Source organism: Octopus sinensis, unplaced genomic scaffold (genome assembly GCF_006345805.1).
Source record: "Octopus sinensis unplaced genomic scaffold, ASM634580v1 Contig02109, whole genome shotgun sequence".
NCBI classification, from domain to species: domain Eukaryota; kingdom Metazoa; phylum Mollusca; class Cephalopoda; order Octopoda; family Octopodidae; genus Octopus; species Octopus sinensis.
This window is the reverse complement of record NW_021825385.1, coordinates 1-14,299: the sequence shown is the minus strand read 5'-3', so window position 1 is coordinate 14,299 and position 14,299 is coordinate 1. Positions and strand designations below refer to the sequence as shown.

At 38.4% G+C, this 14,299-nt stretch overlaps 1 protein-coding gene across 1 annotated transcript; it reads left to right on the top strand.

Annotated features, from left to right (window-relative positions):
• Nucleotides 1-209: 209 nt before the first annotated feature.
• LOC115227223 (PDZ domain-containing protein 8) lies at nucleotides 210-14,299 on the top strand. Its single transcript, XM_029798119.2, has 5 exons — nucleotides 210-382; nucleotides 2,778-2,858; nucleotides 6,050-6,263; nucleotides 14,030-14,136; nucleotides 14,257-14,299. Exons 1-5 carry the CDS (start codon nucleotides 251-253, stop codon nucleotides 14,290-14,292), a joined length of 570 nt encoding a protein of 189 aa, XP_029653979.2. The 5' UTR covers nucleotides 210-250; the 3' UTR covers nucleotides 14,293-14,299.

Sequence of the window (14,299 nt, the reverse complement as noted above, 5' to 3'; positions counted from 1 at the left end):
ATACCATATTCACTTGTATGCTGGAAAATACAGTAATAATATCCTCTCACCTATAGTATACTGCCATTTTGCACTCTTGCTGCCACTACAAACATCACCACTACAACAATAATTACCCTTACAATAACAACTGCCCCCATCAACAATAATATTTTGCTTTTGTTCAGAATACTAAAATTCTTCATTTTATATATTCTTTTGAAAGGTGCTGGAAATAGCATTGGATATTGAATATTCTGGTGGATTCCAAATGGCTGTTGATGTTGATCTCATGTTTGGGAAATCTGCGTATTTGTCAATCACCGTTACAAAGTTGGTTGGCAAAGCACGTCTCCTATTCACCCGTGACCCTTATACACATTGGAATTTTGCTTTCTATGAGGTCAGTTTTAAACATTTTGATTTCTTTGAATATCATTTACTTGGAAAAAAAAAAAAAAATTCTTTTTCTCAATTCTAAACTTAAATCAAAGATTTGCTATGAAGATTTCTAAAATCATTTTTGTTGCTGTAAAGAGAAATTCACACACACACACACACACACACACACACACACACACACACACACACACACACACACACACCCTCCTTCCTTGATCCACTGTTTGTATCCCCCTCTCATACTCACTTTGTTTTATCTTGAGATGCTCTGGCTTCTTGTCATCACTGTCATCATCTTCTTCCCAGCTACTCCCACCCTTACATAATGCAACATGCATATATTTCTCCTCCAGCGCAAAGTACCTGGGTTTATCCCTTTTAACTTATCAACACCTGACATGAAACCAATGATCCACTTGGTTATAAGACGAGGGTATCTTTTCTCCTGTTCTTGCCTTGAAAGTTACTTAACATCCTCACTAGTGCCGGGTTCCACATATAAAGGACCCATTATACACTTAAAGTGGTTGTTGTTAGGAAGGGCATCCAGCCATAGAAACCATATCAAAGCTGACATTTGAGCTCAGTGTGACTCTGCAGCTTGATAAATCCTATGAAACTGTCCAACCCATGCTAGCAGAGAAAAACAGGCAGGCCAGATAAAGCCTAATGAGTGGATTTGGTAGAGGGGGAAACTGAAGGAAGCTCATTGTATATCGTTTATCTTTTACTTGTTTCAGTTCAGTCATTAGACTGCAGCCATGCTGGGGCAAATGATTTGACCCCCAGTACATTTTTTTTAGTTTTAAAGCCTGTTACTTGTCCTATCAGTCCCTTTTTACCAAACCATTCAGTTAGGAGGGCACAAACACGCACACACAAGTACGCACGCACACAAGTACGCACGCACACACAAGTACACACTCACACACAAGTACGCGCGCGCACACATGCAAGTGCACGCAAAAACGCCAACAGCACACGCAAACACGCACACCCAAACACGCACACGCAAACACACCACACACGACCAAACACACCCACACACACACGCAAACACACACACACACACACACACACGCAAACACACACACACACACGCAAACACACACACACACACACGCAAACACACACACACACACAGCAAACACACACACACACACACACGCAAACACACACACACACACACGCAACACACACACACACACGCAAACACACACACACACCGCAACACACACACGCAAACACACACACACAAACACACACACACACACACAAACACACACACACACATGTACATATATAAGTATGTGTGTATATATTTATGTTTATTTTGAGTATAAAATAGGTTATTTAATTTTATTGATTTGTAGTTTACAGTATGTTTATGTTATTTATATTTAATTAAATGATGGTAATAATTATTTAATATATTATATAATACTTGTGATATTTTATGTAAATGTATTGTATTATTATTCTTTCATTTTTTAGAAATTGACTGTAGTATATATATTTTTAGAATATTAAGTAATAATATTTGAACATGTGTTTGTGCGGCACCTGTGTCGGTGGCACATAAAAAACACCATCCGAGCGTGGCCGTCTGCCAGCCTCGCCTGGCACCTGTGTCGGTGGCACATAAAAAACACACCAAGCGTGGCCGTCTGCCAGCCTCGTCTGGCACCTGTGTCAGTGGCACATAAAATCACCGACTACACTCTCGGAGTGGTTGGTGTTAGGAAGGGCATCCAGCTGTAGAAACACTGCCAGATCTGACTGGCCTGGTGCAGCCTTCGGGCTTCCCAGACCCCAGTTGAACCGTCCAACCCATGCTAGCATGGAAAGCGACGTTAAACGATGATGATGATGATAATATATATTATATATATATATACCACACACACACACAACACCACACACACACACAATATACGATGGGCTTGTTTCAGTTTCCATCTACCAAATCCACTGACATGGCTTTGGTTAGCCTGAGTCCGTAGTAGATGACATTTGCTCAAGGTGTCATGCAGTGGGACTGAACCTGAGATCATGTGGTTGGGAAGCAAGCTTCTTACCACATAGCCATACCTGCACCTGTGTGTGTGTGTGTGTGTGTGTGTGTGTGTGTGTGTGTGTCTTACCTTGACATTGCATAGTAGTTGTAAACAAATAACAGCACCATGTAAGTGGTTTCCATTTTTTTTTTCCGACTTTTCATGAAAACATAATTGTTCATGGGGGAAATTTACCTTACCTGGAAATGAGTGAGGGTTGATAATTCTATAAACTAAATAGTTACAAAATATTCTTTAAAAAATTATAATCAAAATATGGGAAAAAGAAAGGAAAAATGTATCAAAATTTTTTTTTCAAAATTTTTTTTCTCCCTCCAGGAACCACACATGGAGTTTGAAGTTGAGCCTAGAATTGAAGGAAAATCTTTCCCTCAAATAACATCATTTATAATAAATCAGGTAAGTCTGATTTTTCTGTGAATTTGATCTTTTTTTTTCTTTTTAATTTGTCTTCTGATTATTAGTGGGTAGCGATTTTCTTCACTGCTTCAGTGAGTGATGACTCTGCCTGACGTGAGTCCTGGACTCAGCTGGCTCTGGCTGACAGTACCCCCAGTATGGGCCCTTATCCAGGGTACAGAATGGAGACAATCTTCAAAGAAATGTGGAGTGGAGCCGTGTAGGTGGTTTAGTGTTTGACTCGACACTCTTCCGGCAGCTCCTGCAACCAAGCTGGTGCCAAACGTAATGCTCTGCACTCCTTTGGACTACGTCAGCAAGGTCGAGAGAGGAATCCTGATGATTGGACTACCCAGGATTTTCTTACATCCAGGCCAGGCCTGCACGAAACTGGCTACATGTGTGTTACCTGCCAGAGGGAGTGTTTGTCCAGGATAGGACTACACAGCCACAGCGGGAGATGTATTAGGACATGAAATGTAAAAACCAGACTGGATTATTTTATGTGCAACTCCATTGTCTCCCGAGACAAAAGGATGCCAACAACATTTTTTCTGTCATTTGTCTTTTTTTTTTTCTTAACATTCTAATTTTAAGTTTTTTCAAATGGGAATAACCTCAATGTGGAAATGGCGAGGGACTGGGAGTTATGGTCATTTGCTGTACTTAAGAAGACATGTCAAGCTATGTAAACTTGCAATCATCCATACATGCAGCCCTGTCCTTTCCAAGTGCTGGTGCCACGTAAAATGCACTTGTACTCATCATCATCATCATCGTTTAACGTCCGCTTTCCATACTAGCATGGGTTGGACGATTTTGACTGAGGGCTGGCAAACCAGATGGCTGCACCAGGCTCCAATCTTGATCTGGCAGAGTTTCTACAGTTGGATGCCCTTCCTAATGCCAACCACTCTGAGACTGTAGTGGGTGGTTTTTACGTGCCACCGGCACGGGGGCCAGTCAGGCAGTACTGGCAATGACCTCACTTGAATCTTTTTACACATGCCACCGGCACGGAAGCCAGTTGGCTGCTCTGACAACGATCATGCCCGGAAGGTGCTCTTGACACCCTACTAGCATGGGCGCAAGTACCTGTAAGGCGACGCTGATAATGATCACACTCGAATGGAAGCCAGTTAGCCGCTCTGTCAACAAACATGCTCGTATGGTGCTACATAAATGCACCTGTGCCAGTGGCATGTAAAAAGCACCCAGAACACCGTAAAGTGGTTGGCTTTAGGAAGGGCATCTATTTGTAGGAACCATATCAAAGCAAACAGTTGGAGCCTGGTGCAGCTCTCTGGCTTGCCAGCTCCTGTTATACTGTCCAACTCATGCCAGCATGGAAAATGGATGTTAAATGACAATGATGATATTAGGTTTCACTATTAATTTTGCTGAGGCCAACCTTGCATCCTTTTGGGGCTTAATAAGTACCAGTCAAAAATTGGGGATGATGTAATCAAATTATTGACTTTGTGCTGAAATTAGAAAGATTTTTGTTTCATCCTTATGGTGTAGGATTATTTTTGATTAATACCCTATATCGTTTCAATAGAATATTTCCTTGTCCCTCTTTCCTTCTCTCTCTCTCCATGTCAGCTTTCTCCCATTAGAAATTTGATTTTTGAGCCTGCATAAAAATTAAATTTTATACCATCCAATCGTGGATGATGCCAGCTCCTCTGGCCCCTGTGCTGGTGGCATGTAAAAAGCACCCACTACACTCTCGGAGTGGTTGGCGTTAGGAAGGGCATCCAGCTGTAGAAACTCTGCCAGATCAGATTAGGGCCTGGTGCAGCCTCCTGGCTTCCCAGACCCCAGTCGAACCGTCCAACCCATGCCAGCATGGAAAACGGACGTTAAACGATGATGATTATGATGATGTTTTAGGATCACACCATTTCACATGTAAATTTCAATAATTTGCTGGTTCCACATGGCACATTTTTTCCTTAAGGATGAAAGTAACTGAGAAATGATGGGAATAAATGTGGAAAGAGGTTGAGAAAGATTGAGACAGATAATGATATGGCTAAAGATGAGGGACAAAGAAAGGGTTGAGGGGCAAGGGTTTTGATGTGGCTTGGATGGGTGACTGTAAAGATAGGGCAAAACGGAAAAAGACTGTCATAGGGTTTCCACAATGGTTAACCCTTGCTTTAGCAGGGAAAGTGGCTCAAACCGTTATCTATTAAACTGACCATACCTGGCCTAAATATTCTACTTGTTTTATATTCAAACCAGCCAAAACTGGCCTCTCACACCTACACTACAATGTCCTTGTAAAAATAATCACATCAAAATCTTTAAGCTATGAGATATTGCATGGTTAATTCATAGTAATGGGAATAAGTAATCATTACATTTGACAGGGTAATTTGAATGCTAAAAGGTTAAATAACTTATCTTTTGATATAATGATAAAAAAAAAAAATCATACGATTGTTTTTTTCTGTTCTAGCATTTAGACCTCTTTGTTTCAGGTTTACTTACTTATATTGTCCTGATTAGGACGTGACCTCAGAGTGCAGAGAGCTATAAATACCACAAAGCATTCTATACCCAATTTTCTAATGGCTCTTACCAATTTGCTACCTTTAGAGCCTTTATTGTGGAAATCAAATACATCCACTCAAATTTTCATTAAATATCTATCTATCTATATTCCAACCCATGCCAGCATAGAAATGGACATTAAAGAATGGTGATAATGTCAAGTTTATTAAGACTTACAGAAAATACTAATTTTAGTATTGTTGTTTGTTCCTTCTTGAGCCACGCCTGGCTCATTAGGGCCAGTTTCCCCAGTTACCTTGGCATATAGGTTCCTCACCTGGACAGGACGCTGGTCCATCGCAGGTGAGCTGCAGGATGCATGAGGAAAGAGTGAGAGAAAGTTGTGGCGAAAGAATCAGCAAAAGTTTCGCCATTACCTTCCGCTGGAGCTGTGTGGAGCTTAGGTGTTTCTCTCATAAACACACACATCACCCGGTCTGAGATTCGAACCTGCGATCCCTCGACTGCAAGTCCGCTGCTCTAACCACTAGGCCATGTGCCTCCACTAATTTTAGTATTAGTAACCATAAAATTTAATTTTGCAGTTAAAGGGTTAAAAAAAAAAGAGGAAAATAAATAAAATAACCTGATGATAGTAAAAAACATTTTTCTTCTGTCTTTATTTTCAGATCAAAAGAGTCGTCAAAAAGAAGCATACTTTACCAAACTACAAAATTAGATTTCGACCATTTTTCTTCAAACCTGAAACACTCCATCCACAGGCTGATTTCTATATACATGGCATTCCATTAGGTGTTGGTGGGCTTGAGGTTAACGTAATTGGTTGCAGTCGCCTTGCCAAAATACCATCAAATGTTGCACTCTTCTGCACCGTCTCCCTCAGTAAGTTGGCCATCTTCTTTGTCTCTTTCAGCCTTGTTTTGTCTGTTTACATCTGAGGCACAGATACAGCCTGACAGTTTTCCTTTAAACAAGATATCTCCTCCATATTACATCTCACCAGACCCTGCCATGCCACATCAAATATAAAAGTTAGAACTTGTGACCCACCCGCAGACCTTTTTCTATGGGAATTTTTACTCACTTCTGCCTTAGATTGACATATCATCATCAGACATTGTCTGCCTTATGGGGCTGGTTACGCAGTTTCCATGGTGTATAAGTGTCCAAATTATCTCAGAGCCACCTTGAGCATAATACTATGGACCCGGAAAATTTAAAACAGAGGGTTACCTACTTGCAAACAAATGTGGTAACATGTAACATTACTGACTGAGGTTACCGTGGTCTTTTCCGTATGCTTTTCTTCCCACGGATAAACCTTATCTGCTTCCCCCTTTACACTTTACATCATGACGCTGTGATACATGATCCCTATTAATTGTTTTTTTTCTTCCTTTTTCCTTTTTTTTTTCCTTCCCCTTTTACGATCCCTTTTGATCGAAAACCTATCCCACTTTATTTTTTTCTCTCCCCAAAAAAGAAAAGCTCTATTTTGTAATCTGCCCCGTCTGTGTGCAGCCCTGTGTGGCCAATAAAGAAACATATCTCATGGCATTTCCTTTCACCAAATTCTTTTATCACATTAAGTACTGCTATTGGCGGTATATTTGAGTGGATAGTATTACTACTATAGCTGTCATCACCACCTATCTTCACTAACATCAACATCACTTCTGCTCCAGTCACCAGCATATCAGCCACCATCATTGTCATCATCTTATAACAGTGCTGATCCATCCATACACACACATGCGCACAATGTTCATGTACTATCTTTACAACTCTTACAATTAAATTATATCAAAGTTGAGATCCGTCAATCAGTTCTATGAGAATCATCACAAAACTTTCATGTGCTCTGATGTTTCTAATAAAAGTTTTGCCTTATTGTTTACAATAAACTCTGAGGAGATATCTTTATTTTTCATTTTTGATTTAATTTTTCAAATTGTATTGCTAATTTACATGCACTAGCACACACACACACACACACACACACACACACACCACACACACACACACACACACACACCACAAACACCACACACACACACATATATAAATAAAAGGTGCCAGCACAAAACCCCGGATCTTGCTCAATATAATAAACATGTACACACACACACACACACACACACACACACACACATATCTATATATATTATATATACACACACACACGCATACATATCTATATAATATATAATATATATATATAATATATATATTATCTTCTTATTATAAAGGCAGATTTTTCTCTGCCTCCCTTTGTATCTTATAGAAATTTACAATACAGGATTTCTTCAATTACAATTTACCTAGCATTTTTAAGAGTAGAATGCATCGGGTCGTGCCAGGTCCACTTTTAAAAATTTCAACCCCAATTAAGCAAAATTTAGAGAAAACTCACAGTGTGGGATACAGCACACGCAAACGCACACACACAGTGGGCAACGAATAAATTAAAAGTAATTCACTTTCTGTAGTGAGTGACTCTTTCACTCTACATTCCCACTTCCTCTTTACACACATAGACACGCAAATATATAAATAAAATTGTAAGCTAACGTGTGTGTGAGTGTATGTGTGTGTGCGTGTGTGTGTGGTGAGCGTGAGGGTGTGTGTGTGGCGTGGTGCGTGAGTGTGTGACAGGAAAGTTTTTTTACGACGAATATAAGACCTATATCCAAGTAGCAGAAAGATCGCCCAAAAGTGTATATAGATATTAAATGTATTTATATATTCATCTATACACAGATGTATGTATAATGTGTGTGTATATATTTCCATAGCGGTAACCTTTCACTCCATACAAAGTTTTTAGGATGAATATAAGATCTAAAGTATATACAAGTAGCAGAAAGATCGCCCAAAAGTGTATATAGATATTTAAATGTTTATATATTCATCTATGCACATGTATGTATAACGTGTGTGTATATATTTCCATAGAGGTAACCATTCACTCCATACAAAGTTTTTTAGGACGAAATAAGATCTAAAGTTATCTCTAAGAAAAAGAAAGATCGCCCAAAAGTGTATATAGATATTTAAATGTATTTATATATTCATCTATACACACATGTATGTATAATGTGCGTGTATATATTTCCATAGAGGTAACCATTCAATCCATACAAAGTTTTTTAGGACGAAAATATTATATATAAAAGAAAGGTGTGTCTGTCTACTCCGATTTAGATCCTAAACTACTCCCACATTTTGCAATGCAGTTTAACCAAAAACCGGGTATCTTATAGTCGTGATTCATATCAAGCCCTTCTGGGTATTAGCGCGCTACGATACGAGAGTCTATGATTTTACAAATAATTACCATCATTTTTTTCCATTTTAATGCATATTTTTTTAAATAAAGGGAAGTAACTCTCAACTTCACACCAATATGCGTGCTCATATGCGACGTAATATCACATCAGCAGCATTTCCTCACACCCTCCTTGCACTTGGCGAAGGCAAAATACCAGGGGATGAAAATGGTAATATGCCATCGATTCCATTTGTACCATTGTTAAGACGCCTTCTGATCTCAGAGATGCAGTGTTCCAGATCTACAAGCTAATTATCAGAATATGGATTGGATTGGACAAAAGGCTATACTGGCCGAGGAATAAAACTGTTCAACATATTAATGATGAAATGCTAAAACTCATCTGGGGAAGTCTATGTATATCAGTCTATCGATACAAATCCTGAACCAGAGGACGTCATCAACTATCCAATAGAGGTACTCAATTCCTTTGAGCACCCCGGACTACAACCACACTTTTCAAACTTAAAGTTGGTGCCCCTATAATGCTCATCAGAAAATTGGTTCCCTTGTAGAGTTAGCACTTCCTTCTCTTAAGCTTGGATCGAAATCAAACTCCAAGAATCATCGGTCGTCAAGCTTTGGATTTGAAATCAAATCCAAGCTTAGAGAAGGAAGTGCTAACTCTTACACCCCCAAACAATGCAATGGCACACGTTTATCAAGTCCTTATCTCCCACCGTAAACTATATCAATATTTGCCTGAATAATCATCATAATTCAGTGCAATCATTAAAGTACTTTCAAGCAATTCAGCCCCGAGCAACGCCGGGCAATTCTGCTAGTATATATATATATTATATATATTATATATATATATATATATATATATATATATATATATATATATTATAATATATATATATACACACACATACATACATATCTATATATATATATCATCATCATCTAATGTCCGTTTTCCGTGCTAGCACGGGTTGGATGGTTCGACTGGGGTCTGGGGAGCCAGGGGCTGCTCCAGGCTCCAGTCTGATCTGCAGTGTTTCTACAGCTGGATGCCCTTCCTAACGCCAACCACTCCGCGAGTGTAGTGGGTGCTTTTTACATGCCACCTGCACAGGTGCCAGAGGGGTCTGGCATCGGCCACGATCGGTTGGTGCTTTTTATGTGCCACCGGCACAGAAGCCAGTCGAGGCGGCACTGGCAACGGCCACATTCGGATGGTGCTTTTTATGTGTCACCGGAACAGCGGGGGGGTTGGATCAGTCCACGTTCGGATGATACATACATATCTATCTTATAATATATATACACACAATACACATATATATATAATATATATATATATATATATATATATATATATAATATATAATAATATATATGTATGTAAAAACGGTAAGATAACAAGAAAGAGACCCTCAATATTATGTAAATAGAGGAAATTTATCTGTAAAATAATGACAATTATTCGATACCCAGATAAAACCCTGAGTTTCGGATGCCAGGTGAAATCCACAAACACCATCTCTTCAGTTATCTGGCCATCTTAACAAGTTTATGCCAGATAACCGAAGAGATGGTGTTGTGGATTTCCTCCTCGGCATTCCGAAACTCAGTTTTATCTTGGCTATTGAATAATTGTCATATTAGTTTACAGATATATTATATATATGCACACAAACACACACACATACATACATAACTATATATATACATACACACATACATAACTATATATATATATATACATACACACATACATAACTATACATATATATATATATATATAATACATACACACACACATAACTAAAGGGTAAGACCCCCCTTCGGTCATGAATGACCATGGGATTGCACCTAGAAAGTTACCCTTCTAGACACAAGTCCGGCAAGGTTGTTTATGGAAGACCAGCAGTCGCCAATGCATACCAGCCTCCCCTCTCCACGCCACCAGTGTTATCCAAAGGAAAGACAAGGTCGATACAGCTTGGCACCTGTGACCGCCCGCAACTCATTTCTACAGCTGAGTGAACTGCAGCAACGTGAAAAAAGTGCCTTGCTCAAGAACACAACACGCAGCCTGGTCCGGGATTCGAGCTCACACCTCACGATCGTAAGCTCGACGCTCTAACCACTGAGCCATGCTCCTTCACACATACACACATAACTATATATATTATATACATACACACATATAACTATATATATATATACATACACACATATAACTATATATATTATACACACACACATACATAACTATATATATACACATACATACATATGTAACTATATAATATATATTATATATACACACATATACACATACATACATAATGGTTATTAGAACAGTGACGATGCTGCTGATTATCACCAATTCTATTTGAGTACCATAAAGTTTCCAGCAATTCCTCCCTACCTCCCCCGAAGCTCTTGAAAAAGAAATTCAATTCAACCTCCTACACTCTACATCTATGTACGAAGGGACATAATTCATCATAACCCAATCTATGAAATGCTAAAGGTAGTTTTGTTTGACACCACACACACACATATTATATATATATATATATAATATATATATAAATAATATACACACACTTATGCCACCACACATGTTATATTATTATAGTATAATTGTCTATAGGTGCAATTTGGCCAAATGCTTAAGTTCATTTTGCACGTATTAAGCCTAGGGTTTGCATTCGCTGCGTGGCATCTTGAGCAAATGTCATTTTCTGTTGCTTACATTTGCTCCTATACTTTGTATGTGAAGTTGAGTAGGTGGAAATTGTACAGAAGCCTGCTGGGTGAATAGTACATGCAATTCAAAAAGTACAGTCTTATCACACATTCACAGTGATTTGTGTTATGTCTGTAGGATGCCTCAGCCAGTTAAATGTTAATTCAGGAGCAGGTAATTCTGTTGATCTTCGTTGTTGAATGTCAAAGATCTACCATCATAGTAGCTTGTGACTTCACAAACAATGAGAGCACTCAATATATCGGAATCGAAATTGAACCAATCCTATGACTGGCACCCGGCAGTTGCCAGTGCCGCTGGACTGACTCCTGTGCAGGTGGCAAGTAAAGAAACACCGTTTCGACCCTGTGCTTGAGGAGACTTATTGAGTCGAGTACATCAACATCAAAAATCAATGGAAATTGTAGTTGTGATCTCTGTGCTGGTGGCACGTAAAAAGCACCATCCGAATGTGGCTTATGCCAGCGCTGCCTTGACTTGTTTCCGTGCCGGTGGCATGTAAAAAGCACCAATCCAATCATGGCCATTGCCAGCCTCACCTGGCACGTAAAAAGCACCCACTACACTCATGGAGTGGTTGGCATTAGGAAGGACATCCAGCTGTAGAAACACTGCCAGATCAGACTGGAGCCTGGTGCAGCCTTCTGGTTTCCCAGATCCCGGTCGAACTGTCCAACCCATGCTAGCATGGAAAACGGACGTTAAACGATGATGATGGTGATGATGAATATGGTGAAGAATTACTATTTCTTTAACCTTTTTGTTACCATATTTCTCTCAACATATCCTGCTTTTGTTTGCATTAATTTCTAAGATAATGAAGAATTTAGTAAAATAACTTCCTCATTATTAATTTGGAGAGTTGAACAAATTAGCATGAAGTTTTCATGGAAGATTATTATTTAGATCATTTCATTATAGTAAATTTATTATTTAGACTATTTCAATATAGTCAATTTATGTCATAGAACCTGGGGTGGTCTCGGGCATGTTGGTGTAAAAAAAGGTTAAATTTTAACTCATTAGCATTTAGGTTTCTTTGTCAAATGTATTGTTTAATTATTTATGAGGAGGTATCCAAAAGTGACTGGAAACGTCCTCTGTAGCACAACCCTGTTGTAGTTTAGGCTTCCACTGCTAGAAGCAACTTGATGTGACCCTCAGGCATCAGTGTGCCTACCAGCATTGTCAAGTGAAGTCGTAGTGCCATGTAGTGCATCTTTGTTTTGCAGTACTTCTCCCCCTTTTGTCGTTAATTTTTCTGTTGGCTGAAATGAAATTCTGTTTTTTGCTGGGGAAAATGGCAAGTTCTGATTTAGCTGGGTTAACTTGACATTATTAGTAAAGAAATTTTAAGAAAAATCAATGTGAAAATTAGGACCGCCACTAGGCTAGTACAATGGTCCAATAGTATAGAAGTCATTGACTGGTTTAAAGCCATTGAGAATAAGAATAAAGCGAGATTCACGCAATTCGATTTTGTCGACTTTTTGCCTCTATCTCTAAGTAACTCCTAGATAAAGCCCTCACCTTTGCAAGCGAATTCATAGAAATCAGTACACAGGAAAAGGACATAAATCTTTCATGCTAGAAAGACTTTACACTTCAGCGAAAACGCAGAGTGGGTCAAGACTACTGATACAGAGAGTGTTTTCGATGAGAGCATGGGGTCATATGATGGAACAGGCATATGCAATCTGATTGGATTATTCCTACTCAATACGTTGGGCAAGACCTTTCCTGACGTATATTTCGCCATTTACAAAGATGATGCCCTAGCTTTAACCGCAAATACCAATGGACCAGCGGTTCAGGATCGGTTTAGGAAGGACGTTATCCATTTGATAAAAACCCTCGGACTTAGTATAACTACAGACACCAACCTGACGGTTGTCAATTTCCTAGATGTATCCTTGATCTAAATAAGAAACTTTATAAGCCTTAAAGGAAGCCCAATGATAGACTTAGTTATATTAATGTAGGTTCATGCTATCCCCCCAGAGTGTTTAAAAATTTAGCTAAAAACATTAGCAGGCATTTTGTCCGATGGCCAGATAACTGAAGAGATAGTGATGTGGATTTCCACCTCATCATCCGAAACTCTGATTTTATTATGGCTACCAAATAATTGTCACATATTATATTTACAGATAAATTCCTCTATTTATGTAATATCGAGGTCTCTTTCATTCTTTTGTTCTTACCATTTTTATCATTTTATATATATATATATATATATAAATAAAAATTAGAAAAAAACCACCCTTTATCAATTCAAAATGAACAGTTAAATTGCACCATCTAGAAAATTACATATAATTAAAATATATTCCTTTCTAGATGGTATAGGAATATCCCTCAAAAAATGAATTCCAAAAGAGTGGTTCTATTTTACCTGTAAGTTCCATACCGACGATAATGAGGGTAATTTCTCAGAAACGGTAGTTATAAATATAATAATGATAATTATTTCTAAATTGAATTTTTCCTTGTAAGTTAGGAATATTGTTTCCTCAAATAATTATTATATATATATATTTATATATGTATTTTCATTCAGATACATTCACAGATATATTTATTTTACAGGTTTTGCAGAAATGAAAGGTATAAATATTAAAAGAAAAACGTGGATTAATGTTGATGTTGAAATTACCAAAGGACATAATCAACCAGTTGGACTGTTGTTTAAAGAGGTAATTTTAAGGACATGTAGTCTTTCTTTTTATGTGTCTAAGGTTTCTCCTTTCTGATTCAAATATTGGTTCAGTTGTTGACTGTTGATGGAAATTGAAAATGTCATATTCGTTGTGTAGGGACTTTTAACAGAGCATGAAAGAAGAGTTGTGTGATGATTGA